This window comes from Podarcis pityusensis (assembly GCF_964106645.2).
Source record: "Podarcis pityusensis genome assembly, chromosome: Z".
NCBI lineage: Eukaryota > Metazoa > Chordata > Lepidosauria > Squamata > Lacertidae > Podarcis > Podarcis pityusensis.
The window spans coordinates 39,015,221-39,038,127 of record NC_138044.1 but is presented as its reverse complement, the minus strand read 5'-3'; the positions used below and the strand labels follow the sequence as shown (position 1 = coordinate 39,038,127).

General features: G+C 44.0%; 2 protein-coding genes and 2 long non-coding RNA genes across 16 annotated transcripts in view; 3 read left to right on the top strand and 1 right to left on the bottom strand.

Annotated features, from left to right (window-relative positions):
- LOC308468757 (glutamate receptor 3) overlaps nucleotides 1–22,907 on the top strand; it is a 209,521-nt gene that overhangs the window by 184,481 nt on the left and 2,133 nt on the right. Inside the window, exon 15 of the mRNA XM_080991187.1 lies at nucleotides 20,168–20,432. Coding sequence (XP_080847313.1) covers nucleotides 20,168–20,413 — 246 coding nt within the window. The 3' untranslated portion in view covers nucleotides 20,414–20,432. The remainder of the gene's footprint in view (nucleotides 1–20,167; nucleotides 20,433–22,907) is intronic.
- LOC308468723 (mothers against decapentaplegic homolog 3-like) lies at nucleotides 2,827–17,136 on the bottom strand. Its single transcript, XM_080991129.1, has 2 exons — nucleotides 11,120–17,136; nucleotides 2,827–9,064 (listed from the first exon to the last, which is right to left on the bottom strand). Exons 1-2 carry the CDS (start codon nucleotides 11,667–11,669, stop codon nucleotides 8,094–8,096), a joined length of 1,521 nt encoding a protein of 506 aa, XP_080847255.1. The 5' UTR covers nucleotides 11,670–17,136; the 3' UTR covers nucleotides 2,827–8,093.
- Nucleotides 8,841–10,596, top strand: LOC308468758. 13 transcript variants are annotated; one of them, XR_013981848.1, is made up of 6 exons: nucleotides 8,859–8,874; nucleotides 8,938–9,048; nucleotides 9,121–9,216; nucleotides 9,265–9,312; nucleotides 9,391–9,873; nucleotides 10,288–10,596. It is a non-coding gene; the product is annotated as an uncharacterized lncRNA (long non-coding RNA). The 13 variants fall into 13 exon arrangements; XR_013981849.1 differs by having other exon boundaries at nucleotides 9,265–9,489; nucleotides 9,820–9,873; XR_013981850.1 differs by having other exon boundaries at nucleotides 9,265–9,540; nucleotides 9,820–9,873.
- Nucleotides 10,717–11,049, top strand: LOC308468760. Its single transcript, XR_013981854.1, has 2 exons — nucleotides 10,717–10,854; nucleotides 10,897–11,049. It is a non-coding gene; the product is annotated as an uncharacterized lncRNA (long non-coding RNA).

The window sequence follows — 22,907 nt, the reverse complement described above, 5'->3', positions numbered from 1 at the left end:
GCCTGGGATGGCATGCCATGTATCTTATTGTTTAATGATACAGTGAGATGAAGCACATTTTATTTTCCTTTATGAGAATATTTTTCAGAGGAAGGATTTTTGCTTAGTTTGTTTGGGTACTGAATGCAGGCAACAATTTCACCAAGTGGTAGTTTGCTACAGTGAGACCAAACTGTGCTTCAGTTGCCTGCAGTGGTTGGCCTCTGCAGCTGCTAGGGAAAGATCACAGCTCACCACTAGAGTATCTGTTTTGCATATAAAGTGGTACCTCCAGTTAAGAACTTCATTCGTTCTGGAGGTCCGTTCTTAACCTGAAACTGTTCTTAACCGGATGTACCACTTTAGCTAATGGGGCCTCCCGCTGCCGCCACACGATTTCTGTTCTCATCCTGAAGCAAAGTTCTTAACCCGTGGTACTATTTCTGGGTTAGCGGAGTCTGTAACCTGAAGTGTCTGTAACCTGAAGCATCTGTAACCCAAGGTACCACTGTAGAAGCTCCCACGGTCAGTCCTCAACACCTGCAGATAAGGCTGGGAGATACCTCTATGTGAAACCCTAGAAAGCTACTGCCAATCAAGGTAGACAATGCAGTGCAGACAATGGTTTGAATCAGTATAAGGCCACTTCCTGTGTTCCTAAAAACAATGCAACTAGCTGATTTTTCCAACCCAGTATTGAAAAAATAAATGCTGTATCAGAGAGAAGTGTATGGCACTCTGATAGATCATCTGCTATTATTGATGCAGGTTGCGTAGGCACAATGCTTGGTGGACTGATTGTGGTTTAGACAGTGCTACAGAATTGTGTATGTGCATAGGAGAGACCTGTGTGCACTCCCATATGTGCCTTTGTCATTTCTGCTGTAGCCCCAGTGGCATCTAAACAGACCAATGAAAACCTACCTTGACATCTCAGAATTTCCAGCGGACATGGGGGAAAGAAAGAGAAGTCCTTACAAGTTATTAATGTGATTTGCCAACATACCTTGACAGACCTTGAACTATTTGACAGCATTCTGACAATATCTGAGTACTAGGTCTTGTAAAAAGAAAAAGAAAAAGCAAGATTCAAGCACTTTCCCAGATAATTATTTGCTCAAATAAAACAAGCACACTTCTTTTTTAACAAATGACTTGATGTCGATCATTTGCCCAATTATCTCTCCCCAAGAGCCAAACAGAGGCAGACAATAAAGGGCCAGGAAATAAAAGACATGTGATGGAAGACACAGAACAATTTCGCTAGCAAATCGAGTCCAAGTGACAGGCATGAAGTTCAAGCACAAAGATCAGACTTGAACAGGTGATTTTCCTCCAACTTTGAAGAAGGGATGCAAGATGGAATTACCCCTTATTTTTGACTTTCTTCTTCTTTATGAGATTATCATATGTGACATTTTTAAGACATACCTGTAAACATTAGTGAAATGATAGTCAATAAATAAAGGTAATGCATTGATGGAACAAGCATGTATTGAGAAGTAGGTGCATTAATCCAATAGATTGGTGAATGCATTAAGCAGGTGAATCAGCAAGGTAAAGTAAGTGCTATTGAATTCAGGTCCTGCTTTTGGGCTTCCTATAGGCATCTGGTTGCCACTGTAAGAGCAGAATGCTGGACAAAATGGGATGATCTTATGTGAACTCATGAGAGACCTGGGATTGGTTGCAGTTCCCTGGCAGAAATTAATTCATCAAAACTGCATGCAATTTAAAAATGGAAAGGGGTGGAGTACAGTTGCAGCATTCACAAGATACTCACATGTCAAAATCCTGAGGATCAACATGAAAACTTCTGTGTGTGCCAGGACAGATGTCAAGGACCATTGGGCCTACCAAGGGCCAGCGGTGATCACCAGAGCAGCCTGGGCCCTGTTGCTGCTGCTCTTGCCATTTCCACCTGCTCTGAGGAAGAGGATCAGCCAGCGACTGGAGTGAGCCAGAGTAACAGCAGCTTCCATTGACTCCTTACTCCTCTAACTTTTATCTCTCATCAGTGGTAGAGATTGGACAAAATACCAAGTGACAATTGCAAGAAGAAGGACCCATTGAGAGCATTTTGCAACCTGGAACCAACATTATGGTGCCTTCTGGTTCACTCTTCCTGTAGTTGTTCTCCCCCTCCCCCTCCTGGAAAACTTGCTGCTGAAAATTTAAGGAACTGCATACCGAAGAGGAAACCAAGGGTGTCCAACTGTTGTGTCTGGAAGTACTTGGGCTCAATCTAAGCCATATTCCCAACTGGCTTCATACACATCCTGGAACACAGAGCTGAATATTGATAGGGCTACAAGGAGAAAAGGGAACACCTAGCTTAATAGGCAAACAACTACTATTTTAATTCACTGATCCCTGAAGACAAGTTGAGTGAAGCTCATGTGCTCAACCTATTTGCATTTCTATCATGAGATTGGTCTGGTTTTGTTGCAAGAAGCTCCCATGTATTTCATGAAGATCTTGGACCACTGCTCATCTATCCCAGAATGGATTGAGCTTCTGTGTAGGAGAAGATGTCAAGTGTGAAGAAGTCCTTGGACAACCCAAGACTCAGAAACTCATGGGGAAGGCTTCAAGAGATTGATTAGGATGTTTATCACAGTGTAAGTAAACTAAATCCCATAAGTGTTTTCACTTTACTTTACTTAGATCTTACTCCCTGTATCTCAGAGCAGCTTTCATGTGGCTTCCCAAGACAGCATACAAATCCAAAGCTGCTTCAGCTTTGAAGAACTTTATCAAGGATCTCCAGACCATCTCTAAGCAAACCATTCAAGAGGGGAAAGTTAGAGACAGATTGTGGAACTCACTGGAGAAAAGAGCTCCCCCCCCCCTTCAGAAAGTGTATTTAAAAGAATGGGACAGCTGATGATAATTTTTTCCAAGAAATCTCATGAATTTAGGAAGCAGTCATAACCACCCACGTAGCCCAGAGGGTCTTTTACAGAGAGTGGCAGCCAGAGTGGAAGGTGAAGGACAGACTTATTGATGCTCTGACCTGGAGCTGGCACAGCCATAGGTCCAAAGCCAAGACATGATGGCAGCAGCACTGGCTTGGGATCTAATGGATCCCAGACTAGCTCAACCACAACTTACCCTTGGAACATCCTCTTTTCAGGCTTTCTACTGCCTGCTGCCTGGTGAATCTCTGCCAGCACATCTGCGGGCAGAAGGGGAATCTCTGCACCTTTTGAACAATGCTGGCATCACTCCACAGGTGACAGGAGGATGTCAGAGGTCAGCGTTGCTGCTAGATGGACAACACCGCTGTCCAAAGACCCAGCCCAGAGCAAAAGAAATTTGGATTTCTCTGCCAGTATTGATATCTCCACCACCATTGAAAAACTCATTTGATGTGCTATGCAATCACTGAGTACAATGCATAGTTAAGCACTTCTCAGTCCCTTTGATTTCATTCTCCAATTAAGACAACTAAGTTCTAAATATTTGCCTGGATCATGTCCAGTAGCATGAAGATGCCTGGCAGCAGGGTTAATTTCCTAATCAGACAACTTGTGCATTGTTGCATTAGCACCTATGATATTTTTAGTGTAGAATTTAATATGTGTGGGCTACATTTATAAAAGATATAATATCTAAAGAAACACCTGTCAAGCCAGATGCTGCCACTGGACACAGATAGTAATATTTTCACAGAGGTGAATGCAAAGATCTGCAAAATAACTTCTGACGTCATCAAATTGTACACACACATTGCTGTTTTCCTTATTATGTATTTTAATTGAGCAGAATGCACCATCTCATGTAGGGGGCGGGGGGTAAATTCCACTGAAAAAGGCGGAAAAACTGCATTAAATTCCATCAAGGGAACAGCAGGGATCAAAGGCTAAATGTGCACACTTGAAAGCAACTAAATAAGAAGTGTTTTCAATTGCTCAGAAGGAAACTAATTACAGAAACAAAATAATATATTAATGGAAAATGGAAGAGAATGCTGTGATGTGATGCTGTGATGCTACAGTTCCTAACTCATCAATGAGATTTAACACTTCAGCTAATTTTCATAGGTTATGAAAGAGGCAACTGCAAATTGCTCCCAACTCCTGATAGGAAAAAAAAAGTGTGCTTTTAGATTGGGATTACAACTCAGTTGACTGTCAGAGGAGTGTTATTTAAGAGACTGAATACTGATGAATGTCTGCACTTAACTTGCATCTCTGAAAAACAGGCTTCAGGAAAAGGACATGAATATGCTACTCTTGGCCAACATCTGCATGGATTGGGCCTATTGTCAGTATGAATTGCAGCATAAAGAAATATCTGTTCTATAAATCCACAAAGCTGGCTCGTACCATCTAACATCAGCCTACACATTTTCAAGCAAGGAGTGGAGATACACGTTCAGATAATCTCTCCAGAATGAAGCGAAGCCTGATCCATAGGGATGAATGAGGCACCACCATCCTCAGCCTGCCCTCAGCCAGCTTCCACCTGCTGACTTCCTTACTTAAAACCTGCCCAGGAGCTGGCAGTGACTGCCATCCTCATTCTCTTCAATCTCAGTGTTGTCTTTGCAGAGCTCAGCAGGGAGGAGGATGGGAACAGAAGCAGCAGTAACTGGTTCTGTGTAATACTGGCTGTAGCCTTCCTGCCTTTTGCCCTACCAGTCCCAAAGCACACCAGTTTCCATTGTCAAAATGTATGTGAATTGTTGCTGCTTTCAAACCAGCATACTTAAACAGCAGTAGTGGACAACATGTGGGGCGGCAGTGATTGCTTGACCTCCAGTTGGTGTAACCCTGCTGAAAGGGAGGAAGGCCTGAGGTTGGTGCAGTGCAAGCATACCAGCAGGAGCTCCAGATTGGCTCTGCCAGCACATTTGCAAGCTGCCAACCTCACCACCATCTCACCCCTTCCCTCTCTACATTATAATAATAATAATTTATTATTTATACCCCACCCATCTGGCTGAGTTTCCCCAGCCACTCTGGGCAGCTCCCAATCAAGTGTTAAAAACAGTACAGCGTTAAATATTAAAAACTTCCCTGAACAGGGCTGCCTTCAGATGTCTTTTAAAGAGAAGATAGCTGCTTATTTCCTTCACATCTGAAGGGAGGGTGTTCCACAGGGCGGGCGCCACTACTGAGAAGGCCCTCTGTCTGGTTCCCTGTAACCTCGCAATGAGGGAACCGCCAGAAGGCCCTTGGTGCTGGATCTCAGTTTCCGGACTGAACGATGGGGGTGGAGATGCTCCTTCAGGTATACAGGACCAAGGCCATTTAGGGCTTTAAAGGTCAGCACCAACAGTTTGAATTATGCTCGGAAACATACTGGGAGCCAATGCAGATCTCTCAGGACCGGTGTTGTCCCGGCGGCCACTCCCAGTCACCAATCTAGCTGCCACATTCTGAATTAATTGCAGTTTCTGGGTCACCTTCAAAGGTAGCCCATGTAGAACGCATTGCAGTTGTCCAAGCGGGAGATAACTGCACCACTCTGGCAAGACAGTCTGCAGGCAGGTAGGGTCTCAGCCTGTGTACCAGATGGAGCTGGTGTACCAGATGCTCACCTGGTCCTTCAGGGGCACAGTTATGCCATTCAGGACCAAGGAATCCCCCACAACTGCCCGCCCCCTGTCCCTCCAAAACAGTACTTCTGTCTTGTCAGGATTCAACCTCAGTCTGTTACATCATGGTAAGCAGCAGTGACACAGCCAACCAGAAGCAAGGTGAGCACAGCCACCCAACCATGCCATCTTCTGCAATTCAACAGTGATGCTTGACAGTCCACTGAGGACCTTTCTCTTTTTGTTGCTTTTCTGGGACTGCAAAATAAAGGAGGGCTTCACAGGGCAGGGCTGGCTGAATGCATTTGGCTTGGTGGGACATATATTCTGCAAAGGAATATCTTAAAACATTCGTTTAGCTTCAGCAGACATCAACATCCTGAGAGATGAATGGGAGAATCATTGCTTTAATTTTCATACACTTCTGTAGATTTGAAACTGCACTTCATCAGAGATGAAAATGTTTGCCCATTGTACAAGAGTCCTCAACGCCTTAATGAGAGAAAGAATATCTAAATGCCCTGTTTGGAAACATGTTATTCAGGAGCACTTAACACCAAGGATACAGCCTCTCCCCAATTAAATCTCACTGCTATGGCAAATGGAATTGCACAGATGTGTCACTATGTACAGTTTGTACTTCATGTGTCTGTCTTGGCACTTTAGATATTTTAAATGTATTTTAATAAGTCTGTCTGTTCCACAAAACTCCAGGGAGAAGCACCTTCCATACAAACTTCCTTTTAATTTCCTAACTCAAGCTGGGACCCCAGCTGGCAATTGTTTCTCTAGCCCAGATTTGGTCAGTAATTTATTTCTTAGTCTGAAAAGTAAGGCAAGAGTTGACCCAACAATGTTTTTATTTGCTTTTGATCTTGACCCACCCCAGCACTTTGCCTTAGAACTCTCTTTACCTAGCTCAGTTTTGTCCACTCTGACTGGCAATGACTCTCCTTCCTTGTAAGTTTTTAAGCAGAGGTTTGGATGGCCATGGATGCGTTAGCTGAAATTCCTGCATTGCAGGGGGTTGGACTAGATGACCCTCGGTGTCCCTTCCAACCCTACAAATCTATGTTTCTATTACTCTTTTTAGGATCTCAAATGAAGGTTTCCCCCATCATCTGCTATCTGATCCTTTTAGCTATAGATGCCAAAGATTGAGCCTGAGACCTTTTGTTTATTGAACTTTTTGTTTTATTGAACTTTTTGTTTATTGAACTTTCAAAGCTAACAGAAGGAAAAATAAGGGGGGGGAGAAAAAAATCATCATGCAGGATCAGTGCAGACATGGAACATAAATCTTAGCAATATTTTGCTGTACTTAACAAGTACTTGCACATATTTGAAAAAGAAAATCCTAGAGTAATTAGCAATATGCTGAACTCAAGAGGTGGCTCAAGCAAAGATGCTAATCTTAATTTGCTTGCTTTCTTATGTCTGCACCACATGAACAGAAATATAAGAGTAAAATATAATGAATATATCAAAAATTAATAGACCTCTAATAAGAGTAAGGGGGAAATCAAATAGCATGAGTCTGTTAAATCTTGTTGATTGTAATTTCATGTAACCCATACTTTAGCATAGACTGTATATTCATAGACAAAATGAAATCAGACAGCATTGCAAAAAGCCTGTCATTTTTACTACACAGCCTTAAAAAAAATTCTGCAGTCATTAGCAATACTTTTGAACTCAAAAATAACCAAACAAAAATATTAATTTACTTTCTTATGTGTGCACCATTTTCTTTCTTATGTGTGCACCATTGATTAGAAATAATAAGAATAAGAAAAAATATTATTAAATCAAATAGCATAAGTGCTAAATTTTGTCAGTTGTATTTTCATGTAACCATACTTAAGCATAGGCTTGAAGAACCTTATTCATAAATAATATGAAATCAAACAAAAAGTCTAGCTATTACAAAAAGCCTACCTTTTTTACTAGAACCCCTAGAGACTTGCAGTTTATGGGGATTTTTTTTTTTTCTTGCCAGACGCTTGAGGACCAATGGTCCAAACTGACTAACTCAATATTTTTCAAAACGTTGTAATGCACATTATTGCTGCCATCGAAAGGCGAGGGGTGAGTTCCTTGTTTTTAAGGTATTTAAGGCACCAGATGCAGAGATGAGACAAGAGTTTTATCTGCTGTTAGAGAAATCTCCTTAAACACCTTGACCCATTATTTTGCAACATTAAGGGATTCCCACTACATTTGCTCCCAGGTATCCCCTTTTGGCAGCCCATCCAGCGAGCTTCTCAGATGCATAAGTGAAAGCTGGTATCATCACAGCAGATGCAAAGGACATCTGCCTGTGGCCAAGTGCTTAGTACTGAGCTAGACATATTAAATATATTTACATTTCAAATAGATTTTTTTATATATCTACTGTTTTAAATCTATTACTTCTATTTCGGTCCAGAAAAAAACAACCAAAAAAGCAAGATAGAAATGAGCCTAATGATACTGATTATAACTTAGGTTTCTCTCTGCCAGGAGTGAAACGAATTCCATTTCCTGGTCTTGGCTTCTGCTTCTAACTTCTTTAATACTTGCTGGAACATCAGGTGGTTGGAGAACCAAGCTGGTTCAAGACCTTGTCCAACCACTGCAAGGGGCCATTCAGATGGATCTCAATCCAGCAGGGAACACTCGCGAGCGTCTGCCGCTTGTGTTCAAGTCCCCAGGGCTTGACGAAGCTCATTCGGATGATGCACATCTTCATCAGCTGGTAGACCGCTTCAAAGCCCCGGGTTGCAGCCTTGGACAAACTTTCACCAAATACGTTCTTACGGAAAATTTTCAAGTTGCATTCTTTTGGAATCTTGATAACAGTGGACGGAAGCACTCCATAGCGCTGGTTACACATGAGAGACTGGACAAAAACGGGAGTCTTGCTAAGGCACTCCAGAGACACGTCCCCATCTTCATAGCAGAGTCTCACTCCTTCCCTGATGTACATTCTGGCTTGCTCCACCTCAGAATTGCGGTGGATATTGGTCTGCTGGCCTAAGCAGAAACGTTCAGCATTGATAGGGTCGGTGTAGCCATCTACAATCACGGAGTGCTGGTAAGCATGGAAGCTCTCCCCAACCCGTTGGCCGAGCTCGTAGTAGGTGATGGAACACCAAAAGGCTGGTTCAGAGTACGGGACGGGCTTGATGTTCACATTACTGGGTCCAGGGATCACCGGAGCTTCAGGTGTTTCCTGCTGGCTACTACTACTAGTGCTGGCTGCTGTACTCTCAGGACGACAATGAAGCACAGTGGATGGTGTTTCTACAAAGGTGCTGCTTTTACGGACAGAGGTGCTGCTTTTAGAGGTGCACTTTTTAGGGACAGAGGTTCTCTTTTTAGCTACAGAGGTGCTGCTTCCAGGGTCAGAGGTGCTGCTTCCAGGGTCAGAGGTGCTGCTTCCAGGGTCAGAGGTGCTACTTCCAGGGACAGAGGTGCTGCTTCTTCCAGAGTCAGAGGTGCTGCTTCTTCCAGAGACAGAGGTGCTGCTTCCAGGGACAGAGGTGCTGCTGCTTCCAGATTCAGAGGTGCTGCTGCTTCCAGAGTCAGAGGTGCTGCTTCTTCCAGAGTCAGAGGTACTGCTTCTTCCAGAGACAGAGGTGCTGCTTCTTCCAGAGACAGAGGTGCTGCTTCCAGGGTCAGAGGTGCTGCTTCCAGGGACAGGGACAAAGGTGCTGCTTCCAGGGAAAGGGACAAAGGTGCTGCTTTCAGGGTAAAAGGTGCTGCTTCTTCCAGGGACAGAGGTGCTGCTTCCAGCAGGGACAAAGGTGCTGCTTCCAGGGACAGGGACAAAGGTGCTGCTTCTTCCAGGGACAGAGGTGCTGCTTCCAGGGACAGGGACAAAGGTGCTGCTTCTTCCAGGGACAGAGGTGCTGCTTCCAGGGACAGGGACAAAGGTGCTGCTTCTTCCAGGGACAGAGGTGCTGCTTCCAGCAGGGACAAAGGTGCTGCTTCTTCCAGGGACAGAGGTGCTGCTTCCAGGGACAGGGACAAAGGTGCTGCTTCTTCCAGGGACAGAGGTGCTGCTTCCAGGGACAGGGACAAAGGTGCTGCTTCTTCCAGGGACAGAGGTGCTGCTTCCAGGGACAGGGACAAAGGTGCTGCTTCTTCCAGGGACAGAGGTGCTGCTTCCAGGGACAGGGACAAAGGTGATGCTTCTTCCAGGGACAGAGGTGCTGCTTCCAGGGACAGGGACAAAGGTGCTGCTTCTTCCAGGGACAGAGGTGCTGCTTCCAGGGACAGGGACAAAGGTGATGCTTCTTCCAGGGACAGAGGTGCTGCTTCCAGGGACAGGGACAAAGGTGCTGCTTCCAGGGACAGAGACAAAGGTGCTGCTTCCAGGGACAGGGACATAGGTGCTGCTTCCAGGGACAGGGACAAAGGTGCTGCTTCCAGGAACAGGGACAAAGGTGCTGCTTCCAGGAACAGGGACAAAGGTGCTGCTTCCAGGGACATGGACAAAGGTGCTGCTTCCAGGGACAGGGACAAAGGTGCTTCTTTCAGGGTAAAAGGTGCTGCTTCCAGGGACATGGGTGCTGCTTCCAGGGACATGGGTGCTGCTTCCAGGGAAAAAGGTGCTGCTTTCAGGGAAAAAGGTGCTGCTTCCAGGGACATGGGTGCTGCTTCCAGGGACATGGATGATTCTTCCAGGGACAGAGGTGCTGCTTTCAGGGAAAAAGGTACTGCTTCCAGGGACATGGGTGCTGCTTCCAGGGACATGGGTGCTGCTTCCAGGGACAGAGATGCTGCTTCCAGGGACATGGGTGCTTCTTCCAGGGACAAAGGTGCTGCTTTCAGGGACAAAGGTGTTGCTTTCAGGGACAAACGTGCTGCTTTCAGGGGGAAAGGTGCTGAAATCAGGGAAAATGAGGCTGATATCAGGGAAAAAGTTGCTGCTTTCAGGGCCAGAGGTGCTGCTTCCAGGGCCAGAGGTGCTGCTTCCAGAGCCAGAGGTGCTGCTTTCAGGGCCAGAGGTGCTGCTTTCAGGGACAGGGGAGCTGAAATCAGGGAAAATGAGGCTGATATCAGGGAAAAAGTCACTGCTTTCAGGGCCAGAGGTGCTGCTTCCAGAGCCAGAGGTGATGCTTTCAGGGCCAGAGGTGCTGCTTTCAGGGACAGGGGAGCTGAAATCAGGGAAAATGAGGCTGATATCAGGGAAAAAGTCACTGCTTTCAGGGCCAGGGGTGCTGCTTCCAGGGCCAGAGGTGATGCTTTCAGGGCCAGAGGTGCTGCTTTCAGGGACAGGGGAGCTGAAATCAGGGAAAATGAGGCTGATATCAGGGAAAAAGTTGCTGCTTTCAGGGTCAGAGGTGATGCTTTCAGGGTCAGAGGTGATGCTTTCAGGGCCAGAGGTGATGCTTTCAGGGCCAGAGGTGATGCTTTCAGGGCCAGAGGTGATGCTTTCAGGGCCAGATGTGATGCTTTCAGGGCCAGAGGTGCTGCTTTCAGGGCCAGAGGTGCTGCTTTCAGGGCCAGAGGTGCTGCTTCCAGGTACAGAGGTGCTGCTTCCAGGGCCAGAGGTGCTGCTTTCAGGGCCAGAGGTGCTGCTTCCAGGTGCAAAGGTGCTGCTTCCAGGGACAAAGCTTGCCTGGAGGTTAGAGTTTCCTGGAGCATGGTAGCTGTGATCCTCCAATGGAGGATATGAAGCTGGATCTTCTGGCTGTGTTGGCGGGTGCACTGGAGCACTGGAGCTCTGGAGCAATGTGAATACTGGCTCACTGGTGCACTCTGGCTTTTCCACTTTCTCAAAGTGATACGGATTCACACAGACTTTAGACTTTAGTTTTTTATAGGCGTTTGCGCACGTCTCCATGCTACGCAAATCATGGTGGCTTTGCACTTCTGGCCATCGCCACAGCCGGCAGTAGAGAGTGTGTGGGAAGTTATTTCCGCAGGACGCATACATCTGTTCAAACAGAGGTCTGGTGATGGTGATGCACTTGGTGCCAGGATTCTGAGTGCTGATAGCCTTCTCCAGCTCCCCCAGCTGCTTACTGGCGTGGGTCTTCCTCACCAAGGTCTTGACAGCATTCTCGTACACCTTGGCTTCCTCCTCGTTGAAAGTAAACATCTTCCAGGCCAGCAGGCGTTTGACGGTGGCGGCAGCGAAGAACGGGGGGGACATGGCTGCGTCGGACCCACAAGCAAATGGGGAGACTTGTCAAGCGGCAGCGGGAAAACGAGAGGAAACAGGAGGGGTGACTTGCCTGCTTCTCTTATTTCAGAGGCACCCGGATAGCAGTGAAGACCAGTCGCGGCTAGGAGATGGGACTGTGCCGAGAGGGGCGCGGGCGCTGCAGCTGCAGCTACAACACCTGCCTCGCGCCTCAAACTTTCTCCCGACTTCTCTCACTCCTCTGTGAAGGCGCTTCTGTCGGCAGAGGCAAAAGCTGCTACTAAAACCTCTGCCGGACCCTCCCCCGAACTCCCCCTCATGACCTGCTATCCTATCAGCATCCCTTGGAGACAGAAAATTTGCAGAAGATCTCGGGGCAGAGCCAATCAGAGTTACCAACAATTTGTTGCGTTTGGGAATGAAGTTTCTCATCCAGTTTGGGTTGGCTGCAAGAACTGAATAAATTTAAATTTAAAGCTGCCCTGCAAAGGATCCTGGGAAGTGTAGTTCCTTAAAGATTCTTCCCAAAGAATCCTGTGAGAGTAAATTACAGTTCTCAATATTCTTTTTGGGGGTTGCTTTGAATGTATGGTGTGTACACAATGTTAAGTTCTGCTTGTGGCAGATGAGTTGGACTTAATAGACCTAAGCTAAGCCTGTCCAATAACTTCCGTGGGTATACTCTTGAGTATGACTACCTTTGGATGCAACACCTAGTGGTTAACACTTTCCACACCCACCAGTTCTCCCCTACAAACGCTCCCTTGAATGTTTTGAAATTGTTTTCCCCTTAGATGTACACAGAAATGGATCTCAGAGTGATAGAAATCTGTCAGGCTGAATGCCCTTGTATGAGCAAATGGACAAATGTGGGAAGATTCAAGAACCCCCCTCATCTCCTGCTGATACTCTCTCCGGTAAACACAGCCTCTGCATTCACATTGACTGGCAGACATGTTGAAAACGCAAGTTTGCTGGTATAATGTTTAGAATTTGTTCAAAGATCCTGTGATGCCATTTCCCCATCCTTTGCATGTACAGACTGCACGTTGGAGCATTGTGGAGAATAAGAGGTCTGTTTGCACCTCTCATACCCCTGTCCAATAGAATTGTCCATCCTCAGCCTAATGACAGCGTTGGTGGTGGAGTGTGTGTGTTCATCAGGACCATGGAGTGAGAATAATTCAATCCTCACAGCCACCACCACATCCAGTCATAGAATCATAGAAGGGACCCAAAGGGTCATCTAGTCCAACCCCTGCAATACAGGACTCTCAACTAAAGCATCCATGACAGGTGGCCATCCAACCTCTGCTTAAAAACCTCCAAGGAAGGAGAGTCCACCACCTCCCAAGGGAGACCATTCCACTGCAGAACAGCTCTTACTGTCAGAAAGTTTTTTTCTGAATGTTTAGTTGGGATATCCTTTCTTGTAACTTGAAGCCATTGGTTTGAGTCCTACCCTCCGTGCGCTGCTCTGGTTTACCAGAAGCGGCTTAGTCATGCTGGCCATATGACCCGGAAGTTGTACGCCGGCTCTCTCGGCCAATAAAGCAAGATTAGCGCTGCAACCTCAGAGTCAGTCACAACTGGACCTAATGGTCAGGGGTCCCTTTACCTTTATCATATCTCTTCTTGGTCTCCTCTTTTCCAGGCTAAACGTACCCAGCTCCTTCAAGCACTCCTAGTAAAGCTCAGTTTCCAGACCATTGATCATCTTGGTCACCCTCCTCTGCATACATTCTAGCTTGTCAACATCCTTCTTAAACTGTGGTGCCCGGAATTGAACACAGTATTCCAGGTGTGGTCTGACCAAGGCAGAATAGAGTGGTACAATTACTTCCCTTGATTTGGACACAATAATTCTGTTGATGCAGCCTGTATTATCCTTTTTTGCTGCTGCATGACGCTGTTGACTCACATTAACCTTGTGGTCCACCAAGACCCCTAGATATTTTTCACATTTACTGCCAGTAAGCCAGGTGTCCCCCATCCTATTTTTATTCATCTGGTTCTTCCTACCTAAATGCAGAGCCTTACATTTATACCTATTGAAATTCATTTTCACCCAGTGAAGTTCAATTCACCCAGTTCTGCAATCTGTTAAAGTCATTATGAATTCTGATTCTGTCTTCTGTGGCATTAGCTACCCATCCTAGTTTGTTGTCATCTGCAAATTTGAAGAGCATTCTCTCAGTTCCTTCATCCAAGTTATTTATAAAGATGGTGAACAACAACGGGCCCAGGACAGAACCCTACAGCATCTTGCTTGTCACTTTTTTCCAGGATGAGGGACCATTAATGAGTACTCTTTGGGTTCAGGCAGTCAACTAGCCACAAATCCAAATCAAAGGTCTTATTGAAACCAAGATAAACTATATCCACAGCAGTTCACTTATTCACCTAGTTTGTAATTCCATTCAAAAAAAGAAATCTGATTGGTCTGGCATGACTTATTTTTGAGAAACCCATGCTGGGTCTTAGTAATCACAACATCCATTTCTAAATGCTCACAAACTGACTGTTGAATAATCTGTTCTAGGACCTTCCCTGGTATTGATGTCAAACTCACCAGTCAGTAGTTAACCCTTTCCTCCTTTTTGAAGATGGGGACAACATTTGCCTGCCTCCAGTCTGTAGGGACCTCACCTGTTCTCCAAGAATTCTCTTCTCAATTCTCACCTCATCTGTAAGCTCCTTATGCAGCCACACCGGTTTCCTTAGATGCCTCCCACTTTTATTTCTTGTTGGTATTGCCTGCTTTTGGGCTTTCAATATTTCTCCTTTTAGAAACTCCCATCCTTCTTAGACTCCCTTCTCTTTGATATTTCTGACCATGGGATCACACCCAGTAGCTCATTAAGCTTTTTGAAATCACTGTTGCCCTAAACTTGCCCTTTGGGGTGGAGGGTAGTAGAATGGGTATACTTCCTTGCTTTATACAAAATTAACAACACCTGTAGTTTGCCCCTTAAAAATAGACTTTGGTCAGGATGGTGAAAATGTCCTTGCTGTGCTGTAGTAAATTAGCCTCTGTAAAAGGCAGTGGTGGCCACCAACCTGGATGGCTTTAAAAGAGGATTAGGGCAGTTTATAACAATTAAAATACAATATTGATATTAAAACACAATGTTATATTATATTAAAAACTGTTTCCAACAACTTAACATTTCAAAAATAAGATGGACCCTAAAAATACATTTCAACCTTAGAAATCCTGATTGGAGAGAATGGGAGATTACACACGAACACACACACACACACACACACACACACACACACACACACGACCAATGCAAACAGCAGGAATTGGGACTGAAGTGGGGCAAAGTGTTAAAGCCAACTATCTACATCAGGACCCCAGTCCAGATCAGGACTCCTGCTCCTGCAACTCTGCAACATGCTTTGGAAAAGTGAGCTGCTAGGCTTGTTGCCTAACAACTCACTAGGCTAGTTGTTGTGGTTGTGAGATTTTGTGGCTGCATATCAAGGCCCCATGACCACCTTGTTCCCTAAGGTGAGAATAACTAGACAACACATGACATATTGGTTTTGGGGATCAAATGAGACTTTATTGGTTACAGATGTGAGCTTTGACCAAAGGCCTTGTGGTAAACAATGGCTCATGTCACTCCTGCTCGTCCACTGAGAGTCTTTCTAAAGGTGAAGCTGGTGGGTGGAGGGGGGGATCGCTCTATGACCTACGTCAAATCAGGGCGTCCCCCAAGCAGTTGCCATTGGAGGAGGAGTATGGCCCTAGCCCCCATCTGGGCATTGGACAGGAGCCACTCCTCCCAGATCCTTTTAACAGGATACCCTTAGCCATGGAGGGGCAGGCGGATGCTACAACCTCCCTTCCAACCAAGACTAGGCATACCCAATGCATACCCACCTCTCAAAGTTGTGGTGATCCTACTGTAGCTCAGTCTGTTAGAGGCTTCATCCAATCTCAGTCCTATTCTGAGTAGATTCTTTGAAATTAATGGACAATACTTAATTTAAGCTCATTAATTACAGGGGGTCTACTCTGAGTAGAACTTAGTTGGAAGCAACTCTAGGATTTATATCCTACTTTTGTTGTGGTTGTGTAATCCAATCCATCCATTATTTCTCGAACGTGTGGTCCCACACTGTTCCCATAACTGCAACAAGAAACTGTCTCATCATTCAGCTGTCCCACATCATGGCTCCCTTTTTACAGACCTTGCCAGAGAGAGGTTTGTGTCCAGAATTTAGGGAAACTCACACTTCCTTAGTAAGGTATGTATTGGGTCAACGTCTCATAAATAGCTTGGGACATTCTAGCTTGTTTGAATTTCTCTCCTTTTTTTCTTTTGTTTCTTTCCTTCTTTTGAATATAAGACAAGGGAAACAAGCTGAAGTATTTTCAAAGTGCACGTATCATGTGGCCAGTAGATACTTGAAGATGGCTATCATATCTCCTCTCAGCATAGCTGTCAACTTTTCCTTTTTTTTTAAGGGAAAGTCCCTTATTCCAAATAGGAGTCCTCACAAGAAAAGGGAAAAGTTGACAGCTATGCCTCTCAGTCTCCCCTTTCCCAGGCTACACATATGCAGCTCCTTCAACCATTCCTCATAAGGCTTAATTCCCACACCCCTAATCATCTTGATCGCCTTTCTCTGCACACGTTCCAGCTTGTCAATATCCTCCTTAAATTGTGGCACCCAGAACTGGACACAGTGCTCCAGGTGTGATCTCACCAAGCCCACATGAGGTCCTATTTATGCTAGTCGTAAGAAGGAAAGCCATTTTATATATCTATAGAGCTTTCCTGTGGCACCAGATCAGAGATAAAAGTGACTGTAGATAATTTCTACATGCAACAGTGCAGAAAACTGCATTGTGATCTCTTTTGACACACCACAGTACAAAGGGATTACCTGTGTATCACAACTGCATTGCTAGAAATTCTCTGCAAATATACTGGATAACCCAATCTTATTCATCAGCTGGATGCATAGGTGAAGTGGAATGGGAGTGGATGAGCAGAAAAACATTCATCTGCACTGGCTGAAACAAAGAGGCATTCTTTCTGTTAGTTCAATAAGCAACCTTTGAGTGCAATCTTTCTCCTCCACCTTAAATCTATTGCAAAGCTACTGCAAGCTGACTAAAGGTACTCACCGGAAAAAAAGAAAAAGAAAAAGAAAGAAAAAACGGGGTGGAAAAAACTGGGGAGAATTGAACCACTTTGTTTCCATGGAGTTTATTTAACAGTGTGTGCCGATTACTCAAAGCGATATGGGCAGGACCTGGTGATCTAGCGATGCTCTAGAATTTTAACTTTTAAGGGGTTTACGATTCCAGTTTGCCTGCAGTACGAGATAATTTCTTTTGACATTTGTGGCCAGGAACCCTGCTTTATCGCTTTGTATAGTTTTAAAGTAGTTTAAAGCTTGAATAACATAAAATAACATAATATAATGTTATTTATGTTATTTCCCACGTGAAGAACTCCTGTAAACCTTGCAGTATTGAAACTCAGTGAACAAGGCATCTTAGACAAGCTGAAAAACAAATGGTGGTACGATAAGGGTGAATGTGGCGCCAAGGACTCGGGAAGTAAGGTCAGTCGCTGAAGGTCTTTTTGTACTGATTAGCAATCACATATATATTTATATATATATATTTTTGACCCGCTGTTTTATTTTATACCAAAGTTATTCTCCAAAGTTAACTATTTACATTCTAAAGCATTGAGGAAAACACACCCCATCCCCGTCAAAAAAGAAAAAAAGGGCAGGGATTTTTATTTATTTTTTATTTTTAAGAGAACTCCATTTTTTAAAAAAAACTCAGTAAAAATGACAGCCTTTTTCTTTTGCAGTATCAAAGGCGCTAGTTGTAAGTACATTTTTTTATATATATACTCAGGTTGACCCCTCCCTCAAAAAAAAAAAAATCTCAAACTGGTATCTCTACTTTAATATATACCTACAGAAGTTCCGTTTGAGTCCATGTATGATTTTTTTAGCCTCCAGTTTGCCTTTATTTTCCATAAATTTTCAAAGCTCATCGATTTTATTATGAAATTCCGTAACTCCTTTCCATGCACAATGATGGTTTTTGAACAACAAATGCATGAGTGTTAAGGATGGATATTTTTTAGAGGACTTCACATTAATGAGCATGACATATCCTTTTTTTTTTTTTTTAAAGAAAGAAAGAAAGTCTGGAGGGGTTTATTTTTTAAATATATATATAATAGCGCACTATTTTATTGCTGGTTCATTCCATAAATCTTAGCCATTCAATTTTTTTTTTTTATGATTATTCATCAAACCATTTTGCTACTGTATTACTTACATTCCATACCAGAAACTTTTGCCACTGCGTACTTTGATTTCCCTTTTATGGTATGGCTTTCAGCTTGTCACAAGCTTCACACACAAATTATGTTGCTGGGGCGGTGGGTGTGGACCATCCCAGTGGGGACTTCTCCAGTGGAACTTCCATAAGTTTGAAATGGATACTCCAGATGTAGAAGTGACCCAGGGGGTTTCCATCCATAAACGCTTTTCCTTCTTGATTTGGGAGAAAACATTATGCTTACCTGCTGTGATGAAACATGGAGATGTATATATAATGGAACAATTACAAAAGGAAAAAAGAACTGAAATACCCAACCAGTATTAAATACTGATTTGGATGCATTTCTAAGGCACTAAACAACAGCCTGGTGTCCAGTTCCCATTGCAAACAGATGAGAATTGAACACCTGCCTTTCGTTTGTGCCTTTGAAAAATTACTGTTATAATGACCATAATAAGAATTACTAGAAGTTTTTTTAGAGGGCTCCATTTTCTGGTCCTACTGAAGTCAACTCATTAGTATTGATTCCAGCAGGGCTTGGATATGGCTTCTTGTTAAGGTGAACTTTGGGCCGATGGATGTTTGAATGCACCATTGCAGGATCAGCCTCTTTGTAACTCAAACCTAAAACCAAAAAAATCAGAAATGATTCAAAATTTATTAAGACAGCCAAGCCCAGTCTTCTAAAATGTGTTTGTTTTCCCCTGGCTGGAAGAAACTGATCTATTTTGGGATGTGGTTTTCATTGTTTGGTTTTGGGACATTTGGGGGGGGTTTCCAAATTCAAAAGACATTTTGCAACTGCTTAAAGATTTTTGGTAAGCTGAGGCTTAACCTGCAACTTTTTAAAGAGTCCGTTTCAAATTTCTGCCGTAAATTGGTCTGGAATCCAGATTGACATCAATTACTCAGGCCTTGCCTACATGAGAGAGCTGTGTTGGTTTTAGATGAAATTAGCTGTCAGACTGGAGCAAGCCCCTGTGTGTGGACTGCTTTTTTGTTAATTAGAATGGCTTGTTGCCACTTTCTGCTTGCTGAGTTACATTTTGCAATTCTCATAACCGTGGAGGCTCATTTAGTCCTGCAACGTTAACAGCTGCTGATAGCTTAGTCACCGGTTGCAATGTGAGTCTTGGCTGGGCAGGGAACCCAGTCTGGCAAGCCCAAAAGCAGTCTGTCCACACTGAGACTTTAACCAGTTTGACTCAATCTGTTTGAATTCATATTCCAATGCACACCTGCACAGCCTTCTCATGTTGACAAGCCTTCTGATTTTCTTTGTGTCACAGCTCAAACCATAAGTATTCAAACAATTGAGAAACCATGTAGCAGGTAATCCAATTCAGCAGCAAAATGGTTATGATGGTGTCTCAAAACAGACAGAGAAATCATTAATATTATTTTTTCAAACAAAAGGCTTCCCCCATTGCCTTGATGGTACACCTTAGACAATATAGACTGATTAATATTTTAAGCTGGGAGTTTTGTTTGTTTGTTCAACCCCAGAAACTCAAGTGAGAGCATAGGGTTATTTAGCTCAGCCTGAAAGTAACTGACCAGCTTCATCAAACATAGCAACTGTTGCTACCAGATGTTAAAACAGCAAAAAAAAAAGTGATTCTTTTCCTCTACATTCTCCAATATCAACAGAATTAAAGGCCTTCCTTTAATTTTTTTTTAAATGAAAAAGCAGTTTTTTTCTGAATTCACCGTGCTATGTTCTGCCCCGCTCCAGAGGGGGAAAATGTTTAAAAGACCAATAGAAAGGCTCAGGTTAGCACAGTGATATTCACCATGAAGCTGTATGTAGTCAGCTACAAAGTGAATACCACTGGTTTAGGGAACTATCCATATTGTTACCAGATACTGTATAGTTAGTATCAAGTAGGGGGAGATAAAACATTATTTCCTGGGTGTTCCTGCCTTAAGCCCTTTCATGTCATGGGACATTATTTGTGAGATGAATCTGGCAAGAGTGTTTCGGTTCAGCTGGTTACCTCTGAAATTGATGTAAAGATTTGGGTACAAAGAGTTCTAAGCTGCAAAATAGTGAGAGAGTGAGTTGTCTAAATACACATTTAGGCCTTCAAAGCTAGACACCTCTAGAAAGATGTTGTCCTTCTGTCTCTTTCCTTCCCGCTGCAAAACTAACCAACTGGTTCGTTTTTCTTAGGACAAGACAAGCGCTCTCAGCCTGAGCAATGTTGCTGGGGTTTTCTATATTCTTGTCGGAGGTCTCGGCCTTGCCATGACGGTGGCCTTGATAGAGTTCTGTTACAAGTCACGGGCCGAGTCCAAACGAATGAAACTCACAAAGAACACACAAAACTTTAAGCCTGCTCCTGCACCCAATACCCAGAATTATGCTACGTACAGAGAAGGCTACAACGTGTATGGAACAGAAAGTGTTAAGATCTAGTGGTACGGCTAAAGGTCCAGTAAGCAAATCAACTGGTTTATGTTTTTGGTGTTCCCTGTGGTGATGTGTTGTTGGTGTTGTGTTCCCCAACGTGGAGTAACATCTCAGGATTATGCACATCAGAAATGGGACACAACACAGTTGATGCCTTTCCAACATGTGTTCTAGCAATGCCATGGGAAAGGCAGTAGTAGTTGATTAGCAGAGCACCTGATTCACATGCAGAAAGTCCTAGGTTTGTCTCGGGCCCTCTGGCTGGGAGAGAACCATGTCTGAAATCCTGAGAGGCCACTGAGAGTCATACCCAGTGAGATTGGTCAACATTCTGACTCAGTATAAGGCAACTTCCTCACCTTTAATTCCCAAACAATTATTGGATTAATTCTTAAACCATTTGCCGTCCTGGATTTTCACTATGATGCCAGGACACTTTGAATGGCAGCTTCTAGGGCTCGCCCAAGACTTGCCACCACTTGAGAGAGATCATCTAAATAAAACAGCACACACACCAGTGCATACTCAATGAAAAAATATCCCAAATTTATTAGCTGCCATGAATGGATGCATTAGCATTGCAGCCTCCAGCAATCATGTTAGTGCACCAAAAATTAATTTTACAAATCACACACACACACACAAATACAAATATGAAACACACACAAATATAAAACAAGATCACATGTCATTAAAAAATCATAATAAACAATAAATTGAATTTGTTTGCCCTTAAGAGGGGCCCTTAAATTTGTCTCCTGAAGCAGCCGCCTCATTTATCCTCACTGGAAGGTCAGCCCTGAAAACTTTGGCGCTGGGCTTCACAGGTCTTGCCAGGATATCATCATGCCCTCCAGCCTTACACATAGAGATGGACATCATTGATTATTCTTTCCTGACTTTCTTATGATCTTTTCCCCTTTCATTTATTAAAGGGAACTGTGGTGACTTCAGGTAAGTGCATTCTTGAGGTGTCTCCCCTGCTGCCAAAGCTGTGGGGGTGGGGTGGGGGTGGGGGGATAACACACTGACTTTCTACAATTATGTGATTTGTATAAGCAGCAAAGGTGAATGACAGGTGTGTATGTACATGGGAGTAGGAGTAGGGGAATCTCCTGGTGAAGACAAGGGCAGAATTCCCAATTATTGCTTTCTAACGATGATTAAGGGCTTACCCACACTAACCCTTCCTTCATGCTTTCCTGGCACAGTCCAACACTTTAAAGCTCTGTGTTCGAGCACCCTTTTTTCTTTCTTTCTTTTTGGCTCCAGAGCTTTGCTCCCTGTAAAAACAAACTTTCAAAAGCTGAATCAGAGCAAAGGACAATCTGCAGAAAACCATTTGTGGACCGTTGCCTGGAATGAGTGGGGCAAGAAGTGGATAAGCCCTAACTCCTATCTCTACTGCATTTGAAAGGTCACAGTAATGTGCTATAGCATTAGCAATCATCATTTCTCTAGCTATAAGTCATAGCATAGATAAAATGGCATTCAGAATTCAGGTACAAATTCGTCTCTCTATTTTCTGCCAGTGCAAGCAAGGAAGAATGCAAGGTGACATAATTTTCCTTGTCTGATAGCAGAAAGCAAACAGGCTCACTTGATGTAACATAAATTCCTCCATGGCTAAACTCAGTCCCATCCCCCCCACCCCCACCCCACACACAGAGATATTTATATACAAGGTAATATAATGACAACATCCTCTGTAGCTGTTCCAAAAGTAATTTCTCACAATGGCCATCCGGGAAGGCAAAGGTCATAACATTAATTCTTAATTCAGTAAGGCAATTCTACTTGGAGCTGAGGTTATTACTCCAAATAAGTAGATACAGCCTAGATAATTTCAAAGAAAGGTAGCATATCAGTAACGTGGGTGGTGCTGTGGGTTAAACCACAGAGCCTAGGACTCGCTGATCAGAAGGTCGGTCGTTCGAATCCCTGTGACGGGGTGAGCTCCCATTGCTCGGTTCTTGCTCCTGCCAACCTAGCAGTTCGAAAGCACATCAAATTGCAAGTAGATAAATAGGTACCGCTCCAGCAGGAAGGTAAGCAGTGTTTCTGTGCGCTGCTCTGGTTTGCCAGAAGTGGCTTAGTCATGCTGGCCACATGACCCGGAAGCTGTACGCTGGCTCCCTCAGCCAATAAAGCAAGATGAGCACCGGAACCCCAGAGTCGGCCATGAGAGTAATAGGCTATGAGTTATGCTCAGTAGTAGGACATCTGCTTTGCATGCAGAAAGTCCCAAGGTCACTCTGGCATCTTCAGATAGAACTGGGAGAGGCCCTTGTTTGAAACCCTGGAGAGCTATTGCCTATTAGTATAGGCAATACTAATATAGATGGATTAATGCCCTGATTCAGAGTCAGGCAGCTTCCTATGTTCCTTAAATCCACTTTGCAAACTCACCTGCAAACCTTGAAGACAGCTACATATATGGGATTCACATGCTACATTCCATGAGTTCATTATTTGTGTACCTGTATACACACTTAGAATC